Here is a 23,635-nt window from a genome sequence, read left to right as displayed (position 1 = left end):
TGAACTGGTTACTGCTGCTACTTGGCAGGTTCAGGCAACATAGAAGACCTGAGCTTAATTTCCAAGCCAGTTACTCAGTAGACTGAGGCAGGAAGATCATACATAGTGAGATCCTGTCTAGAAAAAAAAATTTTAATTAAAAATCAACTAAAAATTAATTAAAGACTTAAATATAAGATCTGAAACTATGACACCATCAGAAGAAAAACACAGAGGAATTGCTTTAGGACCTCAAGTTGAACAAAAATTTTGTAAGACTGTAAAAGCACAGGCTACAGAAGTAAAAGGTGACATATGACATTAAATCAAACTGAAAAGCTTCTGCACAATAAGGAAACAATCGGGACGAGCAGATGGGATAATAGGTATGTCGCTGGATTCTCATGTAGTCAACTGTGGTTCAAGTCCCGGACCTGGTTGCTTAAACTCACTCCAGGCACATGTGCGTGCATGCCCAAGATCCCAAGAGGAGAATGGAGGAGAAGGAATTGCGGCGTAGCCACCCTCCTCCTCCAGGTGACTTCTCACTTTCCATCTCTGTCTCTCTCTGTCTTTTTGGCGAGCGCATGCGTCCTATAGCAAAAATCTCTCCTAGGAAAGAAAGAAAGAAAGAAACAAACAAACAAACAATCAATCAAGTGAAGTGAGAAACTACAGAATGGGAGAAAAATATAAACTATTCATCCAATAGTAATATCCAGAATATATACATAATGCGCAAGTAATCTGAACAGATATTTCTCAAAAGACATACAAACAGCCAACAAGTATATGGGAAACCGTCCAACATCACTAATCAACAGAGAAATGGAAATCAAAACCACAATGAAACCATCTCACCCTAGTTAGAATGGCTATCATGAAAAACACAAAAATAACAAGTGCTGATAATAATGTGGATAAAGAGGAACTCTTACACACTAGAGATGGGAATGTACATTAGTACAGTCATCATGAAATAAAAAGTATGAAGTTTCCTCAAAAAACTGAAAACAGAACTACTGTATGATCCAGCAATCCCACTACTGGGTATTTATCTAAAGGAAAGATCAGTATGTTGAAGAGGTATCTGCAAATCCATGCTTATTTCCGTACTATTCCCAACAATCAAGATAGGGAATCCACTTAAGTGTCCATCAACAGATAGTTAAGGAAAATAAGGGGACCAGCAAATGGCATAATGGCTACGTTGCTTGACTCCCATGTAGTCAACCACAGTTCAAGTCCCAGACCCGGTAGCTTAAACTCACACCAGGCACATGTGTGTATGCCCAAGATCCTGAGAGAAGAATGAAGAAGAAGGGATTGTGGTGTGGCCATCCCCCCAGGGGGGACTTTTCACTTTCTGTCTCTCTGTCTCTCTCTGGTGAGCTCATGCGCCCTATAGCAAACCCTCCCCCCAAAATGACATATATCTATAACGTAATAGAATATTATTCAATCATAAAAAAGAATGAATCTTGCCATTTGTAGCAATGTAGATGAGCCTGGAGGACATACTGTCAGCTGAAATAAACCAAGCACAAAAATACTATTACGTGTCTCATGCATACATGATAACTTTAAAAAAAAAAGGCAGAAAGCAAAAAAAAGAGATTACTGAAGGCAAAAAAAGTGTAGGGGGGGAGGATAGAAAGACGTTAACAGATACAAAATTACAACTAGATAAAAGGAATAAATTCTAACGTTCTACAGCACTATAGGGTGAGTACAGTTACAAATTAATGTATATTTTAAAATAGCTAGAAGAGAGGTTTCTGAATATTCTCAACACAAAGAAATAAACAGTCTGAGGTGCTGGGTATGCTAATTACCCTAATTTGATTATTACATGCTATATACATATATGGAAATATCACACTCTATCTCATAAATACACATAATTATGTGTCAATTAAAAATAATACATTTTTGAAAGAAAGCAAAATAATAAAAACTAGTGTATCAAGGACTGATTTTAAGTCTAAAACCAAAAACGTTAGGTCCAGTCTGGTGCCAGTGCAACAGGCCAGAGCCACATAGAAGGTCCAGGCTTGGTTCCCAGACTGACAGAACAGGGAGATGAGAATGGTGGGATATGCTTACGGTCCTGGCTGGCTGAGAAGCTGGGGCAGGAGGATCATGACCTTGGCAAGATCTTATCAGAAATGCCTGCCCATCCTGCCCTCCACCTCTTTCCATCCTCTCAATTAAAAAAAAAAAAAAAAAAAAAAGCCAGTGACTTAAGATTTCACCTTAAGAAAATCTGAAAAGAGTAAACTAAACTGAAAGCAAGCAAAATAAAGGAAATAACAGTGATTACAGTGAAAAATCAATAGAAAGAGAAAAAAATCAATAAAATTAAAAGTTTTTTTTGAGAGAGAGATATTTCTACTATAGGGCCTGTGCACTCGCCAGATAAAGAGACACAATGTGAGAAATCACACCACAATTCTTTCTCCTACATTCTGTTCTCAAGATTTGGGGCACACACACACACACACAAACACACATCTGGCATGAGTTTGAAGTCATCGGGCCCAGGACATAAACTGCAGTCCACTATATTAGAGTCCAGCAACATAATCATTACACCATCTTCTGGTCCCAAAAGTTGTTTTTGTTATAAAAGAGCAATAAAATGAACAAATCTTTCACTAAATCAAAAAGACAAAAAAAAAAAAAAAAGACAAGACACAAAGCATCAAAATCAGGTATGAAAACATCATACCTATCCTACAGAAATTGAAAGGATTAATAAAGAAAAATTGACTCAAAAATAATACAGAAAATCTGAGTAAGACCATTCTAATAAGTCTAATCAGTAATTAAAATCATCCCCACAAAATGAAATCCAATTCTAGATCGCTTCCCTAATAAGTTCTATCAAATATTTAGAGAAGAGACAATAATACAATAATACAGTTGACCCTCTGTATCCACAGGTTCAAGTTCCAGACCCAGCACCTTCAGAAACATACTGGGCAAATGTGTGTGCATGCCCAAAATACTGACAGAATGGAGGAGGAATTGAGGCATGGCCATCTTCCCAGGGAGGTGATTTCTCATTTCCCTTCTTTCTCCCCAAGTAAACATACCCTCAGACAAAAATAAAAAAATTAAAAAATAAAAAAAGGAAGGAAGGAAGAAAGGAAAACAAAGAAAATGAAAAGACCGGGACAGCAGGCAGTGTAGTAGTTAAAGTACTGGACTCCCACATGGCCAACCCTGCCAATCAGAAAATCATGCCAATGTGTGTGCATGCCCGAAATCCCAGAGATGAAACCGTGGGGTAGCCATCCTTCCGGAGAGTGATTTCTCACTTTACCTCTCTCAGGCTCTCTCCAGCAAGCACAAGCACCCTATGGCAAAAACATTTAAAAAACAAAAGAAAAGAAATTCAGTTAGAGAATATCTGCAAACCATATGTCTGATAAAGGACTTGTACCTAGAGTATATAAAGAACGCTTACAACTCAATAAGAAGACAAACAACCCAATGGGCAAAAGATGTATAAATAAACATTTTACCAAGAAGACACAAGAATAGCTTATTAGTATAAAAATATTACTCAGGAGGGAAAGGCAAATTAAAACCACAGTGAGCGCTTCATACAAGAAGAACAATAATCAAAAAGATAGACCATAAAAGATGCGAAAAACTGGAACCCTCATTAAGAATGTATTAGGTTGGGACCAGCAGTTAGCATAATGGCTATGTCGCTGGACTCCCATGTAGTCGACCGCGGTTCACATCCTGGACCCAGTGGCTTAAAACTCATGCCGGCGTGTGTACATGAGTGTCCAAGATCCTGAGAGAATGGAGGAGACGGGATTGAGGCGTGGCCATCCCCTCTGGGGAGTGATTTCTTGCTTTCTGTTTCTCTGACTGGTGAGCGCACGTGCCCTATAGCAAAAAAAACCGAACCTCTCAAAAAAAAAAAAAAAAAAAAAAAAAAAAAAAAAGAAAGAAAGAATGTATTAGGTCAACAGATAAGTCATGATGCACTTTGCATAGAAATACATACACAAATATGTCATGATTTTTCCAATGACCCAATAAAATGGTACTGACACTTTGGAGAAATTTGGCAATTTTCTTCTATAGTTAAACTGTTATCATATAACTAAGCAGTGTCACTCTTGATTATCTACCTAAGAAAAATAAATACTATGTTCCCACCAATGTTCACAAAAGAACTGTTCATAGTAACCAGAAACATTAAATAACTGAAATGTCTACTAACTGGTAAGTGGATAAACAAACTGTGATATCCACTCAAAGGGGTACCATTCAGCAATTAAAAAGGAATAAATTATTAACACATGCTACAACATGGATGAACTCTGAAAATATTCTGCTAAGTGAAAGAAGCCAGATACAAAAGACTACATATTATGTGTTTCTATTTATATGAAGCACACAAAAAAAGTATGTCTAGAGATTATAGAGTATGTGGAGCTAGAGACAGGAGTGGGGAAACAGACATGCCCGGGGATCTATTTGAAGAAGAATAGAAATGTTCTAAAACTAGAGTATATGTAATGAAAATTGTTGGAACCAGCAAATGGTGTGATGGTTATGCTACTGGACTCCCATGTAGTTGCCTGTGGTTCGAGTCCCAGATCCGGCAGCTTAGAACTCACGCTGGGCATGTATGTGCACACGCGCCCATAAACTCGAGAGGCAAATGGAGGAGATGGGATTGCGGCATGGCCATCCTCCCAGGGGGTTATTTCTTGCTTTCTGTCTTTGTCTCACTGTTGAATGCATGTACCCTATAGCAAAAACCTTTCTCAAAAAAAAAAAGAAAAAAAGAAAATTGTATACATTTACTAAAATCACTGAATAATATAATAGATAAATTTTATAGTATGTAAATTGTACTTCAGGTAAGGCTGCTTTTAAGAAGTAGCCAAGTGGGCCCAACAGTGGCACAGCAGTAACACAATACTATGCAATGCTGACCCACATAGGAAAGTTCTGGGTTTGCATACAGGAGACCTCCTTGAACATACCAGGCACTTGTGTGAGACCCCTGGGGGTGAGATGCAACATGTGGACCCTGCTGTGGTGCCTGTTTCTCTGTCTTGCTCATAGAAGAAAGGAGGAGATAAACAAGAAGTGACCAGGAAGTTAAGAAACAAAAATACCAACAAAGTAAGTATAGTGAGTACTTCTCATACCTCTGCTGGATATACTAGGCATAATCTGAGGAATCATATTATTACTTGTATCCATCGGCTGGGAATTATCTTGACCCATCTGATCATCAGGAGGCATATAGGCAGGGGGAGGAGTATCAGCTAAAAGGAAGAAAGTAAGACAAGCCCAGAAAGTGAGACAAGTTAAAGTTCAACGTTATCATTCTAAAAGCATTTAAAAATTCATCAGATTATCAGCAGGGCTCATTACTGAACATCAGACACACACAAAAGTAGGATGCTATGCTTAAGATGAGGGAAAGGAGAAAATAAAACACAACTAATGATTACCAGAAACCTACTACAAACACATATTTATTTAGCCCAGATCCCTGGTACCCAGAATCAGTACTAAAATTCGCTAAAATAGAATTCAAGAATTTTGCTTTTATTTGCTTACAATCACAAAATACAACAAGCTGCAGCCACTACATAGGTTATCCTAGTTTAGGCGAATATACACTAGAGACACTTCTAAATGATCAAGATCATGGCATATTCAATACTGTCACTTAAAACTGGAAAATAAAACTATGTCCCTTCAAATCTGCCATCAATGCTAACAGCAACTGTCTTAATTCTTTGCACTATCCAAAAGTGGCTGCTGCATTCTACCAAATAACTAGATAATTAACTTAAGAAACAGAACGTTAACCAAAAAAATCTTTTGAATTCCAGTACTTGTAGTTGAAAATCTTTGCAAAAGCTAGTTACACTTCATCTCAGTAATTATAAATACAGAAAATAATTTGCCTTCCATCCCATTTTTGAACAAATTCCTAAAACTATTATTTCTACTTCAAAACAAACAAAAAAAGCTTTAGTTGCTATTTTGCTGTAGTTCAGAAACCACAAAGAATGTACTTAGACAGGACTGCCTGATGACCGTACATATTCAAGTATTTCTTGATGGAAGGTCATAATGGTGTGTCCATAAAGATGCACCTAACAAATCAGAGGCTCTATTGATCAGCCATTAACAAAATGTAGGAACATTCTAAAAACTACTTATCATCTTTCTCCAGTCAAATCGGTTCATCAACTTATCTACTTAAAACTAAGTGAGATTCATTTTAAACTTTCAAAGTCTCAAATGACTTGAAACACAATATATGTATGTATTTAAACTTTCGGAGTTAACACCCATTTTCCTTCCATCTGTGAAACAGGAATATCTATTTTATATAATTGTTCTAAAGATTACATTTAATACAGTAACATTCATCACAGTATCAATGATGATAAATGTACTTAAACTTTAAATCAAATTAGGCTATTTCCATTTTTTAAATACATGGTACTTGGCAAAATCTAAACTGTTCTGGAAATCAAATAATCTAAAGAATAAAGAGTCAGAAACAGCTAGTTTGGGGCACATATTTCATCTAGAAGAGGCTCAGCAGTAAGAATAAGTGCTGATTCTCAGTGACTGTTACTATTATTTTTTGCATCAATAAAATCAAGTCTTACCTGGAAGCTGAAATGGACTTCCTGGTCCAGAACTTGCAGGGGAGTTAGGATACGTGCTGCTGGCAGGGGAGGGTGGGTAGGGGCTATTTGGAGATAAGGGAAAAGGAGTGTTGTTGGGCTGGTGGAAAGAATCTGGAAACGTGGCATTTTGTGGCATGTGCGGTTCATTGTGGCTCAGGTTCCTAAACTGAACCAGAAGACTGTGTTGTGGATTGAATTCATTATGACGAGGCACTAACACTGGAGGTAAGACTGAAAGACAAAAATCGAAGTTCGTTTGTCAGGAATGACTAATGCAAATGTGCCATCTACATAAGGAGATGGTAAAAAGGATTCACATAGGACTGTAAACATATTAAAGCAATTTACTTTTAGGAAGAGTTGTTTTACGAAACTCTGAATCTACAATATATTTACATTACTACACCAAAAACTATAAATATTTGGCCTATAAAAGGTATTACAAAGACAGAAATCCAGAAAAGGTACTAATCCTGTTCTATAGGGAATAAAGCATATTTTAAAAAAAAAAATCATAATACATAAAATATAATGGGAGTTCAGCTAGCAGAAAATCAAAGTACTGTGGAAAAGACCTTAATACTTATGAGGTTATTCTAGTGGTAGGGGGAGTTGGAGGACAAAGATGGGGAAACCCCTGGCAGAGAGGATGAGAAAGGACACAAACTAGAGATAACACTAGACAGTGAAGTTGAGGTCAGTTATGTGACCACCCTGAAAACCTCCACGGTTCCAAGTTTGAACACTTCTGTCACTCTTAATTTGAGAGATCTCACATTTAATGTTCTTCAGTAATGTTTTCTCTACTGAAAAAAGTTAGCACTCCCTAGACTGAAGTATTCAAAATCAGTCTTCTAAATGCATTCATAATTAAAATATATATGACAAACTGTAAACATCTTTAAAGTTTTTTAAAAGATGAACTTTAACCTTATTCAAATGTTCACTTTCTTTAAAGAATAGTGTGATCAATTAAATTTAAAAATCTGATTATTCTTCTCTTTCAGAAACTAAAAACAAATCTGATTATTCAAAATCTTACTATACCAGTTCACCTCTTTTACAACTTTATTACACTTCTCTATATAATTTCACTTCAAAAAAATCTCACTTTGATTCTGATACATTTCGGCTCCACGAAAGTCAGTTTGTTTTTAAGTTAACTAGGTCATACGCTTCGACCCCTACAGTGGAGATGTATACAACAAATTGAGACCCAGTGAGTCAGCTTTTGTTTCTTTTCATTTTACTACTGCTGTAAATATGTGGTTACATCTGACTACAACTGTTTTGTTCTACTGTCTATTAACAACTGCTGTTTCCCTCACAGAATGAGTGAGCAGCTGCCACTGGGGAGTAAGGCATTAGACCGGAAGAATTTCTATGTTTAGCTGGCTAACAATCTGGAAAACTTACTGAAATAACTAAGAAGGAATTCAGTCCAATAAAGGATTTTATTTTCTTTAGAAGCATGTATAAAATCACTGACTTCTCTTTTGTACACTATCTATGCATGTGATTTTTAAAATTGTATTTTCTCCCAAAATAATATTTGGATAGTTAAAACAGATGTCACAAAAGATTTTAACAAAAATAGCAATTTCTAGTCCCCTTCCAATTCTGTTTCCATAAGCATTCAATTTGAACTCAGCCATTTTTTTCTAATGTTCACTTTGTGTACTGCTAAATAGTGTTTAGTTGTTATGACTGATTTTATCAAGACATTATTTGGAGACTTGTTTTTATGGCAAATGAAGCAGTTTCCTTATACTATTCTATCCCACACCCAAGCCCCTTCCCCACAATAAAGTAATAAAGTTACATAAAAACTGTTGATTAAATAAAAATCCATTATTTATATATATATATATATATGTTATTCATGCAGAGGCAAGTATACTGTGATTATACTTTTCTTAAACAGTGCTTTTATTGACGTGAACTATTGCTTTGTTCCTTCGTTTGGTTAATTTCAAGTACACACCACTATGATTTCCAGAATTCCTCCTTCAATTCCTTCAGAAAACAGCTTTCTTTGGATGCAGTAATAAATTGAGAATCATCTAAAATATCAACTGGTAGCTCTAAAACTCTTAAAACAAACTTCCCCTGACAGCACGATCACTATTAGTATCCACATTTAATGTTATTTCCAAAGTGTGTCTTTTATCACAAAAGGTTCTATTATCTCCATGTGAAATCCACAATGGTAAAATAGACTCTTAGGGTGACCTCCACGATTTCTACTTCTGGGTATCCATGCACTTGGGAAATCCTTTTCCCTTGTTTTTTTTTGACCTATAACTTGCTTCTAACCAACAGAATATGGCAAAGGTGATGAGATCCTAAGAATATAATGCCCTCATTGCAAGAAGACCCTCTCTTAACTGGATTTAAATAAGAAACCATAACTATGAACCACCTATGAAGCAACTAAAGTAGTAATTCATTATGCAGCAATAGATAACTAATGCACCCAGCTAGTATATCAGCTTATACAATTCATTCCCTCCCCACAAAAAAATTTACTGAGCGCCATGTACTAAGTGCCATGTAGCAACACTGTTCTAGACACTGGGGATGCAGTAACACAGAAGAAGAGGAAAGTCTTGGTCATGTCAATAACTAAAATAAATATCTAGCATGGAGTCAAATAGGGATATTTGAATGAAGACTAAATGGATTTAAAGCGTGCCCTAAAAAGATCCTCAAGAGTACTCTTCGTAGGGGAACTAGCAGGACTTAAAGCTCAGACATGGGAGGGTGGCAAGTCCAAGGAACAGAGGAAGTCTGATGATAAGTCATGCAAAGTCTTGGAGAAATCTCTTCTAAATGTAATATTAGAGTCTTTAAAGTATTTTCAATAGGACTGACATGCTTTGATAGACATTTTTTTTAATGCCAAAGGGCACATGTGTTCACCAGAGGGAGAATGAGAGACCAAGCAACCCCCCAGTGGGGTGTGACTGTGCCACAATCTTTTTCCTCCATTTCTCTATCCCATCAGAATTCTGGGGCACAAGCGTTTTCAAGCCACCAGGGCTAGGATTGGAACCACAGTTACCTATACAGGATCGAGCTCCCAATGTGCAGTATTTAACTGCTGCACTACAGGGCCAACTCAATTAAGTTTTGTTTTGTTCTGTTTTAAGATCACTCTGGTTGCTCTACAGAAAACACGATGTGGGGACTAGTAGATGGCATAGTAGACCAGCAGCTAGACTCCCACATGGCCAACTGTGGTTTGTGTCCCAGACCTGGCAGCTTCAAACTCACACCACGGCCATGTGCATGCATGCCCAAGATTGTGAAAGTAGACTGCAGAAGGGACTGCAGTGTGGTCATCCCCCCAGAGCTAATATCTCCCTTTCTGTCTCTCTCTGTCTCTCCAGCAAACACACGTGCCCTATTGCAAAATGTCTCTTAAAAAAAAAAAAAAGAAAAAAGAAAACACAATGGGTTAGGGATAAAGAAGAGAAGCACAAGCCTCGATTACAGGACTACTTAAGGTGAAGAGTGATGATGATCTATATGTAGCGTTAAGAGATGGTTAGAGGTGATAGTATCAAGCTAAAATTTGAAGATGTAGCAAACAGCATTTTATCAGAACTCAACCGCAGGACATAAGAGAAAAGGATAAGGGACCAACAGATGGCATAATGGTTATGCTGGACTCCCACATAGTTGACTGCAGTTCAAGTCCAGGACCTGGCGGCTTAAAACTCACACTGGGAGTTCCTTTCCCACTATACAAGATGGCAGGTAAAAAGCCTAGAAGAGGGATACTAAGAAGAAACCTGAAGCCAAGAAGGCTGATGCCAGTGGCTAGGTTAAAAAGGGAGACCCCAAGAAAGGTTAAAAAGCCCAAGAAGGGGAAGCCCATTGCAGCCAACACCTCATCCAAGGCAATGGCAGATACCATCCCAATCTGCCATGTACTCCAGGAAGGCCATAAACAAGAGGCAATACCTGGTCACTAAATCTAGGATGAAAAGAAAGAGAAGGTTCTTGCCACTGTCACAAAACCAGTTGGTGGAGACAAGGATGGAGGTATCCAGGTGGTTAAACTTTGCAAAATGCCTATGTATTATCCTACTGAAAACATGCTCGAAAGCTGTTGAGCCATGGCAAAAGCCCTTCAGTCAGCATGTGAGAAAGCTGCGAGCTAGCATCACTCTTGGGACCATTCTGTTCATCCTCACTGGACACCAGAGGCAAGAGAGTGGTTTTCCTGATGTAGCTGAGCAGTGGCTTGCTACTTGTAACTAAACTTCTGGTTCTCAATTGAGTTCCACTGCACAGAACACACCACAAATCTGTCATCACCACCTCCACGAAAATTGATATTAGCAAAGTAAAAATCCTAAAACATTTCACTGATGCTTACTTCAAGAAAAAGCTGCAGAAGCCCAGACAACAGGAAGATGCGATCTTCAACAAAGAAAAGGAGAAATATGAAATAAGAGAGCAGTGCAATGTTGACCAGAAAGTTGTGGACTCGCAAATTTTAACAAAAAGCAAAGCTATTCCTCAGCTCCAGGGCTACCTAAGATCCGGGTTTGCCCTTACAAATAGAGTTTATCCTTACAAATTGGTGTTCTAAATTTCTTGCCAAGAACCTAATTAAATAACTGATCATATAAAAAAAAATAATAAAACTCATACCAGGTGCATGGGCTTGTGTGCCCAAAATCCTGAGGGGAGAATGGAGAAGAGAATGTGGTGTGGCTATCCCCCCAGGGGGTTATTTCTCACTTTCTGTCTCTCTGGCAAGTGCGTGTGCCCTATAGCAAAAGTCTCTCTCTCTCTAAAAAAGGAAGTAGTTAAAAAAAAAAAAAGAATAAAATATGACCCCCTACGTTTAGGGTATTATCAATTACATGAATATTTGTGACCATTTACTTCAATAAGGAAAAGAGAAAAAAATGACTTTGGTGGTAGAAAAAAAATCAAAAGTTCTGATTAAACATATTATACTGGGGGAGGGTCACCAAGTGGTATGGTGGATAAGGTATAGGACTCCCACATGGACAATTGTAGTTCAAGTCCCAGACCCAACACCTTGGAATCATGCTGGATGCATGTGCATGTGTGCCCAGAATCCTAAGAAGAGAATGGATTCTGGCATGGCCACTACCACCCACCCTCCAAGGGCAGTGATTTCTCAGTTTTCCTCTCTCTGTGTCTGGCAAGCTCACGAGTCCTATGGCAAATACCTAAAAATAAAATATATATATATATGTGTGTATACACACACACATAAATATGTGTGTGAACGCATATATAAAGTATATAAGTATATACATATATATATATATTTATATATAAAGCATAAGACATATTTTTTAGATAAATTCAAATAAAGGAGTCAAGTAGGCAACTAAATACACAAGTCTAAAACTCAAGAAAGCTGACTCTGAAGTTTAAAATGTGAGCACTAGCTTACAGGTAGTTTTAAAACAAGGGGTAGCATGAAAGCATAGAAAAAAAAGAGAGCAAGAGAGAGAGAGAGAGAGAGAGAGAGAGAGAAAAGGTCTAAGGACTAAGGCCTATGAAAACAGGAGAACAAGCCAGCAAAGAAACTAAGGAAGAACAGCCAAAGATGTAAGAGAACCAGGAAAGAAATATGTCTTAGAGAGCAAATAGAGAAAAAGTTTTGAGTAAGAAGTTAGAAGTACTTTATCAACTGTATCAGTGCTGTCGAGAGGACAAATAAATGAAGATGGAGAAATGAAGGCAGTAATTAGTAATCTTGACAAACTAAATAGGAAAAAGACTAGAGCAGTGACAAGGAAGGATAGAAAATAAAGATGTGCAAGTAATGAAAGTGGAGAGTCCTATAAACAGACAAGAGGAAATAGTACAGTAGATTTGAAGGTGGAGTGTATGAGTAAAGTAAAAAGAATTCTTTTTTAACTTCTGAGGGTGAGTAGTATCAAAACATGCTCCTATGCTGTCAGTAACAGTCTGGTAAGGAGTGAAAACACAATGCTAGAGAGGAAGATGGTAACTACAGCAACAAAGGAATGGGATCTAGTGTCCACTTAGAGAGCAGGTAAAGCAAACAGTTACCCACAGGGGAGGCAGAATACTTCTATCTGTGCTGACAGCAAACGATACATTAGAAGAGGTCATCTGGGACTTTTATCTACTACCTATTAACAACTAAATTCAAGGCTCAGCTGTGGCCCACCTTAGTGCCACCACTTGGGTGGTTGGAAGCTCACAAGAGGTCTAGGTTCAGTTCCCAATCCACTGTAAACACATTGTAAACACAGAGGTGCACACACCTGCAGTCGTAGCTAATTGGGAAGCTGTGGCAGGAGGATTGTGACATGGCATGACTCTACCAAAATGCCTATCTCTTGGGCCGACAGGTGGCCTGGGAGTTGAGGAGCTAGACTCCTACATGGTTTGGGTCCTGTATCTGGCAGCTTGCTTTCTCACTTTCCCTCTCTCTCTCTGTCTCTTTCTCTGGTGAGTATTCATACCCTAAAGCAAATTTTAAAATAATTTTTAAAAAGTTTTCTTCTTCTTTTTTTTTTTTTTTAAGAGGTTTTTGTCTCAGGGTGCATATACTCACAGGGAGGGAGAAAGAGACAGACAGACAGAGACAGCGAGAGGGAAAGTGAGAAATCACTCCCCAGTGGGGATGGCCACACATGCCCATGTGCCCAGTGTGATTTTCAAGCTACCAGGTCTGGGACTTGAACCACAGTCGGCCATGTGGGAATCCAGTGACATAACCAGTACTCCATCTTCTGAACCCTAAATTAAAAAACAAACAAACAAAAAAACCCAACTATCTGCTATCTGTCTCTCTCCCTTTCCTTCTCTCATAAAGGATAGGGAGAAAAAGCTAAACTCAAAATTCAATATTCTTTCCAAGACTAAAATCTGTAAGAAGTAAATGCAGTACTAATAATCTTTTAATTTTCAAATCCAGTTACATGCAAACTAGGGAGAAGTTTTCTTTCTTTTTTTTTAAATACCCTTCAGAGGAGTAAAACCTACCTGGACTCTCCACTCTCTTATAGTGGTATGGGTTGATACAAACTTCTTTTTGCTTAGATCCAAAAGGAAATTCACAAATATCCAATGGCTTTAGCTCATGATGACTCTGTAGATCAGGCCAGCGCCAAACACGACAATATATAACGTGGGGTAAGCCTTTTCTGTGAGAAACCTGCAGGCGTCCATCTAAGGATCTAGGAATAGTGACACATTTGCTTGGCTGTCCTGGACTGCTCAAAGCCTTCTCCAGTTCCTCCATGGCACCCTTTTTCTTTTTTAGCTTTTTCACCAAAGCATCGACTGCCTTTTCTGCCCATTTTTCCTCCTCATCTCCCTGTTTCCAGCCCAACAATCGCTTTACTGCTGGACTAGTAAAAGAAAACAAGCTGGCCATTGACGTCATTTGATACAAATCTTCAGAGACCTTTCTGTAACTTAAAGTCAGCGGCTACTGAAAGAATGGATCACAGGTGAAAAGTCATATACTGGTCCTAAGCAGAAGCTCCAATTACAAAGGGAGGAGTGACATTTATCTTTGTAAGTTCCATATGCTTCTTTCATTGGTTCAAGGCCTGAAAGAGAAAGGGGGAAAAGATCCTCATTTAAATCAATCCAATTCACATCATTCAAATTAATATAATTGAAAAGTATGTAATTTTGAAATAAGAGGTGGAAAGCATTACAAAGCAAAGCATAAAACATTTAACTTCTGAAAGAAATGTTTTCTCTAAAAGTTCTGTGACAATTACTTTCCTTCTTTGTAACATGAACAAATAATTCACTGGCAATCCCAAACCATAACCAAAGGCAAAAACAGTTTGCACTATACAGGCAACCTCTGGACTTTATTTTCTTTATTCAGGCCATTAAGTTCTAAATGGTCATCTAAAGACTTGACTCTCGGATTATACCATCAGGACCAGCAGATGGTGTAATGGTTACATTGCTGGACTCACATGGCCGACCACAGTTCAAATCCAGGACCCAGTGACTTGGAAGTCAAGTCAGGCATGTGTGTAGATGTGCCCAAAATCCCTATAGGAGAAGGGACTGCAGCATGGCCAGCTTCCGTGGGAGGTGATTTCTCTTTCAGTGTCTCTCAGGCACACACATGTGCCTTATGGCAAAAAACTCTTTCAAAAAAAATAATAAAATAAAATAAGATTTGACTCTCAAGTACTCTTCATTGAAATATATGCTATATCAAATTTGAACACAGTATGTTTTGATCTGAACAAAAGTCTTAAGAAAAGTATAGGTAGTCCTTAAGGTCATTATTCTCTAGAATATATTTATGGTCTTTCAAAGTTTGGGCAAAAAGTCATGATAATATTCAAATCACACTGTTAAATGCAATTTGTACTAAAAGTTGTTTTAAGATGTACCAAACCCTGAAATAAATCAATTCCTTAACATTACTTTATGGGATCTATATGACCTGGCTCTTAGCTTCTCTTTCAAACTAACTGTTTTCTTAGCACTTAACTATACTTGAATTTTTTCCATTTCTCAAGTACTCCAAGGTCATTCTTACTTATGGCCTTTGCACTTGATGTTTCCTTCCCTAGAATTCTCTTCTCCAGAGCACAACATGGCTTATTGTCTCAATTAATTCAGTTGCTTCAAAAGTCACCTCTTGAAAGAGGAATTCCCTGACCACTTTATCAGAAATAGTATACATCTCATTCCCACATCATTTTCCGTTCCCTGACCTTGTTCAGTTTTCTTCCATGGCATTTACCCTAACCAGATTGTTATACCATCTATTTTATTTATTTACTGTATGTTTTCTCCACTGAAATGTTAATAGGCAGGTAGTCTCATCTTCCATGCCCACTACTGGATCCCTTGGGCCTAGAAATAGTAACTATAAAACTAATGAGCACTGGGCCAGCTGGTGGCATGGTTGTTAAGGCATCTGAGTCTCACATGGCCAAATGCAGTTTAAGTCCTAGACTGGTAGCTCGAAAAACACACTGGGTACAGGTGCCGGTGTGCCCAAAATTCCGAGAGGAGAATGGAAACAAATGGACTGTGGCATAGCCACCACCCACCCCAGGAGGAAGTGCTTTCTCACTTTCCTTTTTCTTTTTTTTCTCTCTCTCTTGTTTTTCTGGTGAGTGCATGCACAATATCAGCAATTATTTGAGCAAATAAGTAAAAAAAGCAATTTGCAAAAATACACATACCTTTATAAAAGCATCTGTATTAAATTTTAAATTACATCATTTATGGGTATGTACAGATATAATGAGAGAATTAAAATGTGGATGAAATAATACATACCAATTTTGGGATACTACATACTGGTTGTCTATGGTGGACAAGATAAAGATGAAAAAAACTTCAACTGTGTTTTTTAAAACTAGATTTGAAGCAGGGAACAGCAGATGGTGTAATGGCTACATCGCTGAACTCCCATGTAGTCGACCGAGGTTCGAGTCCTGGACCCAGTGGCTTAAACTCACACCGGCACATGTGCATGCATGCCCAAGATCCCTAGAGGAGAATGGAGGAGAAGGGATTGCAGTGTGGCTATCCCCCTTGGGGGGTGATTTCTCGCTTTCTGTCGCTCTGTCTCTGTCTTTCTGGCAAGCACACATGCCCTATAGCAAACCCCCCCCCCCAAAAAAAAACCCAACTAGATTTGAAGCAAATATAGTAAATCATCTGCCATGGTACACAGCTGTGCTATTTTTCTCTACTTTTCTGTGAATTAAAGTTTCACAACTGAAAAGATTCACTGTTTTTAATTTTCAAAAGTGGTACACTGAAAACAGAAGGGAGACGGTATTCTGTCCTCTTTAGCCTAGAAGGGTACTTCAAAAAAAATGGGTGATGCTAGCCCAGCACAGCCTAGTAATTAAGGTACACAGTCCATAAGGGCGTCCATGGTTTGAATCTCGACCCTGGAACTTGAAAAAAACATCGGGTTCATGTTCATATATGTCTAAAATCCTGACAGGATGGAGAAATAAAGAAGGAAGAGACTGAGGCATGACCACACCCCATTGGGGGCTGCTTTCTCTTTTTACCTCTCTCTCTCAGTCTACTCTTCCATTTTCTGGTGAGTGTAAACCACCTCTGGTAATTAAAAGAAGAAAAAAGAGTTGGTTGGAAAATGTAATAAAGTATAAGTTTATTTTTGGTGCCAAAAAAAAGTTTGAAATCTATGCATTGCTTTTCATAATGCACATTTTCCATGAACTTCATGAAGAGCCCTCTCCTAATTTGACCAGGATTAGGTTTCACTCTTTCAAAGCCTGTCTGTAAAACAAAGACAATGGTTCCTAAGTTATTAAAATGTTAAAATACTTAGATGAATAATGTATATTTAATATATGCTTTACACTATCCAGCCCAAATCCCTGCACCTCTGCCCATCTGTGTCTTCCAAGAAAAGTCTGAAGTCATTCTTAATGAGGAGCTTAAATTCATCCCCTTTTATGAAAACTTAACTTCATCACCCCTCTCAAGAGGCTACAGTCATTGAATATTTATCATCAAAAACAATAAGGCACTGATAAGAATATATCTTAACAAAATGCTTCCAAGACAAGGCCTTCAGCACCTGGCACTATACCATGCACCATACCACACACTATAAGGCTATTTAATGAACAATCTTTGATTTTTCTATCAACTATAGCTTGAAATTGGAGATAAATTCAAAATTTTAAATACAGGTAGCTAAAATAATGATAATTCACTAACAGAATCAGGGATATTCAGAAGGTAGCTTTGTCAGTAGAGATAATACTAAATTTACCACCTGGAAAAGATCCTGACAGGAGATACAGGTTTACTGAGGTTAAGACAAGAAACAGATTTAAGATTTTACATAATGAGCTGAATCAGTAAACACAAACACAGACACACATACACACAGGTTTCCAACAGAGTAAAAAGAGCAGCAAGTAAACACCAGAATATTAGGGAACATCCACAGCTAGGAAAAGGAAAAGGTTACTGATAAATTGTTTAAAAATTGTTACAAAGACAGGCTTAAGACTAGATACAATGGTACCACAAAAGACTATAAACATGTGAGAATTTAAAAAGAATGTGAACAAAGAAAAGGCCAGTGACTTTGACTCCCAGGGATGCTGTGAATGGGGATGCCACTAGTTAAACTTCCAAAGAATGGCACAAGAAAGAATGAAAGTCAGATTTAAAAACCCAAGACTAAATTCTAGTATTTCTTAAAACTAGCACTGGGAAAGGGAACAAATTCCACACCAACTCTTTAAACATGAAACGGTTAAAAATGTTAAGCATATCTGATGGAATTCTTTCTAAAAATGTTTTATATCCTTTTTAAACTGTGTAAGTTGTATTCACACTTGATTCATTTTTGTTAAATATAACAACTGACACATTTATAATTACAACTTAATGTTTGCCCAAAGTTTTAGTTTCATTTTTCAAGGTACAGTCCTAGTTGGACCTTTTATTTACCATTTAGTATGAAATGCTGGTCTACATTTTAAGTGGTTTCATTTTATTTTATTTTATTTTTTTAGAGAGGGATTTTTTTGCTGTACGGTGCGTGTGCTCGCCAGACAGTAGTTTTAAATGTTTCTGAGAGAGGTAGATTTTTGGAAATTTGTCTTTTTTAAAAGAATATAGGGGGCCAGCAGGTGGCTTGATGGTTAAGGTGATGAACACTCCCACGTGGCCCACCATGGTTCAAGTCCTGGACCTGGTAGCTTGCTTTCTCACTTACCCTCTCTCTCTCTCTTTCTCTGTGTGTCTCAGTTTGGTCAAATTAAATGAATGAATAAAATTAAACAAATAATTCTCTAAAAAATAAAAATAAGTTAAAAAGTATATAGCTATTTCAAGGATTTCGATAGCCTCCTTTCCACGAAATCTTTTTTTTAAAGTGTTCTACTATAGGGCAGTGCACTTGACACTGGAGACAGAGACAGACACAGAAAGAGGGAAGTGAGAACCCACCCCGCACACCGCCACCACAAGGAGGGGGAGGGGCAGTGGCCCTACCACAATTCCTTTTCCTTCATTCTTTTCTTGGAATTTTTTGCATGAAAATGTGCCCAGCGTGTTTTTCAAGCCACTGGGGTCCAGGACTCCAACCACAAAGTTGGCCATATGGGATTCAGCACCTTACTCATGATGCCACCTGCTGTCCCCAAAATCAATTTGACCAAAGAACTCATAATACTCCTTTGTCAGCAGTAGTAATAACAATAAATAATAAAATCACTAACATTTATCATGCATTTACTATGCTAAGCACTGTTCTCATTTAGAAACTGAAAATAATTCAATTAGTCATATTAGATAAATTCCATTTTTCTCACTTTACAGATGAGAAAACGGGCAAAGAGATATTAAATGTAACTGGCTCGGTTATATATAGAGAAAAAAACAGCCAGGAACTGGATCCTGGCAGTCCAGCTCCAGAACTCACATTCCTAACTATTATACGTACTATCCTGCTTTCTAAAAAGAAAGCCTCATTCACGCAGGGCACGCGTGTGCACGCATGTATATGTGTGTGTGCCCCCAAGACCCTGAGAGGAGAATGGAGGGGAAGGGAATTCAGTGTGACGATCCCCCCGCTTCGGGGGGTGATTTCTAACTTTCTGTCTCTCTGTCTTTCCAGCAAGCGCACACAGCCTATAGCAAAAACCTCTCTTAAAAAAAAAAAAAAAAGAAGAAAAAGAAAGCCTCTTGCCAAAGTGTTCTTTCCTTTAAGATCTTCTCTATTACTCTCCATATCTCTTTCAAGCTCCAAAATAATCAAATCATTATATATTGTCATTAGATTATATACTGATAGTCTAACCAAGAATAAATCAGTTTAATATGCTCACTTCAAACTCATTTTTTTTAACAGCTATTAACATTTGGTATATTTACTATACGTGTAACATGTAACACAACATATCCCATCAACATATTAACTTTAATCCAATCTTCTTTCATTTGAGCTGCATCAGTCAGTAAGAATAAAAAGTCCATCTATGTGTTTACTACTATTGCATAAAATAAAAAGTTCACTTATTATGGTAGCCTTACTCCAAAGCCTTTATAATTATCATGAGGACATTTTGGGCACACATTGCTAGAATAAAAATTATCTCAGAAATGATGAGACAATGCACTATCTTAAAAAATTTTTTTTTCTTATAATGTTTACTTTTTTGGGAGGGATCACAACTTAGTGGTTAAGGGAGCTAGATCCTACATGGAAAGCTGTGGTTCTCATTCTTGCCCTGACTGCTTGAAAACCATGATGGACACATGTGCAACAGTGCCCGAGTCCCAACAGGATACAGAAATGAAGAAGGGACACAAAATGACCACATCCCACTAGGGATGCTTTCTCCCTTTCCCTCCCTCCTCTCTCTGTTTCTCTCTTGCCAGTACATGTGCCTTCTGGCCATTAAAATTAAGTTTTTAAATTATGAAATATACTCATCCACAATCAAGCCTTTAACATTTGGTATACTTCCCTATTTTTTTCTCTGCAGTCTCCCGTCACTGCCCATGACTGAGTTATACCTTGCTACTACTCAGCATTCTATATTTTTCATTTAACATAATAAGCATTTGTCCTCTCCCCACTCCAATACAGACACAGACGCACTTTCAATGACCCAATCCAATTACATTCATCTACTTCCTTAATATCTAACATTTAGGTTTCTAAATTAATTAAACCATCTATAATAAAAATAAAATTGTTAAACTTCTTCACATTACCCATAGGATAGATCATTTTATTTTATAATCTTTTCTTAGTGTGTATCATATTCACAGAACAACTTGTGATACAATAAGAGACTTAGCTTATTATCCTAATGTAAGACTTGGTTATAAGAGAAGACTTATCTATTCACCATATACTACATGAATCACAGATGAACTTGCAATAACCTTGAAATAAATGTAGGCTTAGGTTTCCCAGTAACCAAAAAGTTTAATTTTATGAATCTCTTACTGAAAAGCTGATTTAATTTTTCATGGTCCCTTTGCCTTTCACTAAATAAAAGGAGTTTGGTGGCCCAGTCAAGCAGTACAGTATCACTATCTAACACTGCAGCCACATGGGAGGCCTGAGTTCAGATCCTGGGTCTACCTGAATATGCCAGGCATACTCGCACATGCCTGTGATCTTGGCTGGCTGAGAAGCTAGGGGAAGGATTGGGACATGGCAAGACCCTGTCAAGGCTATATCTGTCCATCTCTCAATAAAAATAAACTAAAGAAAAAAAAAAAGCTTAGAGGGTTCAGCTGGTCCCATGGTGTTTGAGGAGTTGTATTCCTACATGGCTGACAGGAGTTCAAGTCTCAGACCTGGAAGCTTGCTTTCTCAATACTCCCCCCTCGTGAGCATGAAAAATAATAATAATAATACATAAAATTTAACAATTCTTTTTTAAAAAGTTTAGAAACAGAGAAAATCCATCTTCAACTCAAGCAGCTGACTGTAAAACATAACAGTCCAAAATCCCTGTACATTATTTCTAAACTTATCCCAACAATAGAGAAAATTCCAAAAGGCTAAATACAACAACTGCAAAAGCCTTTAAAGTCAGATTGCTAGACAATTAAATTTTAACTCTCTGTACTCCTTTTCAAAAATACTTTCAGGGTTGGGAGCCAGCAGTTTGCGTAATGGCTATGTCGCTGGACTCCCATGTAGTCGACCGCGGTTCGTGTCCCAGACCCGGTGGCTTAAAACTCACACCGGGCGCGTGTGCGTGCGTGCCCAAGATCCCGAGAGGAGAATGGAGGAGAAGGGATTGCGGCGTGACCATCCCCCCTGGGGGGTGATTTCTCGCTTTCTGTCTCTATGTCTCTCTCTGTCTGGCGAGCGCACGCGCCCTACAGTGAAAATCTCTCAAAAAAAAAAAAACAAAAATACTTTCAGGGTTTACTAAGGTACAAACACATACCAGCACTAAACTTAAGCTCAGGCTTCAACACTTTTTTTATACGACATGTATTTCCTGTGTGCCTACAAAGGGCAGGGTGCTGAGTCAGATATTAAAGGACTGAAATATTTTTAAGTTTGATCCATAACTTAATTCTAAAGAGCTATTACTTAATATAACAACTAAGTGCAATACCTGTCTATTGGCATCATACACAGTGAGGAATGGAGATGCCCTAAGAGTCCAAAGGGTGCTAAAAGAAATTGAAAGTGTGCCTCTCTGGGGAGAATAAAGGGATACAGAAAGCATTAAGTAGCTATATCTTATGCATAAAAGCTATTGTGAGCAAAGGCACGAAGTTAAGAGTTTATCTACCAGACTGAAGAAGCACTACAGTTTGGTGAACATGAGAATCGGTGAAGCCAGCAGGTGATGTAGTAGTTAAGGAGTTGAACTATGGTTTGAGTCCCAGACTTGACAGCTTGAAACTCATGCCTAGCTCATGTGTGTGTACATGCCCAGAATCCTGAGAGGAGAATGGAGAAGGGATTGCAGCATGGCTATCCCCCCTGAGGGGGTGATTTCTCACTTTTTCTGTCTCTCTCTGTGCCTCCAGCAAGTAAGCACAACCTACAGCAAAATATCTCTTCTAAAAGAGAATTGGTTAGATATTTACAATAAGGCTAATTTACACATGGATATTAATAATGTACTATAACATATACACACACAGTTTCAAAACTGAACTTGGCTGGTTTCAAATTCTTAATATACGCATAAATCTCCACTTTTTCTATTTTATATAATTAATATTATGACCCCAAAAGGGTATGAAAATTAAGATAAGACCTTAAAATTCAGTGCATAAGGCATTCAGGTAAAAGAGAACTGTAGTTACCTCTACTGTAATAATTATGAAAAATTTTCATATGAGGCTAAAGATTTTAAACAGCCAGGCATCATTATTTCAACAAATATATAAAGCCATCTATCTGAAGAGGTCCTATTATGTTATGAACTCTGAAGTAAGAAAAAGCTGCAAATTAAACTATCAAACAATGCCTTATCACTTAAAATTTTTCTTCACAAGACTGTCCTTCTGCCATCAAGACAGTAAGTCTTTAGAGTGTTCCAATAATCCTCCAAGATTGTATCTCAAACCATTTATCCCCCCTCCCCATCCTGTAAGTTTTGATACTGGTGCTTGCTTGATCTGCCCAGTGTGTAAATGAAAATTTATAAACAATAACTAAGGAAAATTTTTAAATGGCAATTACTCAACATGAGAAATCACAGCAATGGCCATAATGAGACAGAAGTAATAGCACAGAAACCACAAAAACACAATATGTACAATAACAACATCAAAACTGACACCTGGCCAAAAGCAATACTCAGATGCTATTGCTTGGAAGATATGCCTCAAACTTTTAGAGAGGTTATGAGGTCAATCAAATGCATTTCTTAGAAGAAATATGGCAGCTTTTTTTATTCTCTCTCATTCTTTTTGTTTTTTTTTTTTTTTTTTTTTTTTTGAGAGAAAGATTTTTTGCTATAGGGCACATGTACTCACCAGACTTGCCAGAGAGAGGAAAAGAGATAGAAAGTAAGAAATCATCCCTCAGGGTGGATGGCCACGTCACAATCTCTTCTCCACTCTCCTCTCGGGATTTTGGGCATGCACGCACATGCTCCCAGCGTGAGTTTCAAGTCGTTGGATCTGGGACTTAACCATGTTCGACTATGTGAGAATCCAGCAATGTAACCATTGCGCCATCTGCTGGTCTCTCTCCCAGTCTCTTCTCATGTTCCCCACCAATTCCCACCAATACATGTGGTTCCTCCCTCTTTATTAATACTCAGACTCTTCTTGATTTTTGCCTCCTCTTTCTATAGTCCTGAATAGCTTCTCCTACATCCCAGTGTAGGTTTGGAGAAGCTGATCTATTACCTAATGATGTATAAAGGAGAATAAATTTTTCTTTTGTATCAGAAGGAACCCAATTTGCATAAGGAGCAATTTACATCCTTGGTACTTTC

At 37.8% G+C, this 23,635-nt stretch overlaps 1 protein-coding gene across 2 annotated transcripts in view; it reads right to left on the bottom strand.

The window, feature by feature from the left end:
• The window catches only part of SMAD5 (SMAD family member 5), a 53,785-nt gene that overhangs the window by 15,617 nt on the left and 14,533 nt on the right, over positions 1-23,635 (bottom strand). For both annotated transcript variants that reach the window (XM_006160105.3, XM_006160104.3), the window contains exons 2-4: positions 13,689-14,260; positions 6,654-6,905; positions 5,166-5,285 (exon numbers count right to left, since the gene is read on the bottom strand). In XM_006160105.3, coding sequence (XP_006160167.1) covers positions 5,166-5,285; positions 6,654-6,905; positions 13,689-14,091 — 775 coding nt within the window. In that variant the 5' untranslated portion in view covers positions 14,092-14,260. The remainder of the gene's footprint in view (positions 1-5,165; positions 5,286-6,653; positions 6,906-13,688; positions 14,261-23,635) is intronic.

This window comes from Tupaia chinensis, unplaced genomic scaffold (assembly GCF_000334495.1).
Source record: "Tupaia chinensis unplaced genomic scaffold, TupChi_1.0 Scaffold000672_1, whole genome shotgun sequence".
NCBI lineage: Eukaryota > Metazoa > Chordata > Mammalia > Scandentia > Tupaiidae > Tupaia > Tupaia belangeri.
The sequence above is the reverse complement of the archived record's forward strand: the minus strand, read 5'-3'. Positions and strand labels throughout refer to the sequence as shown.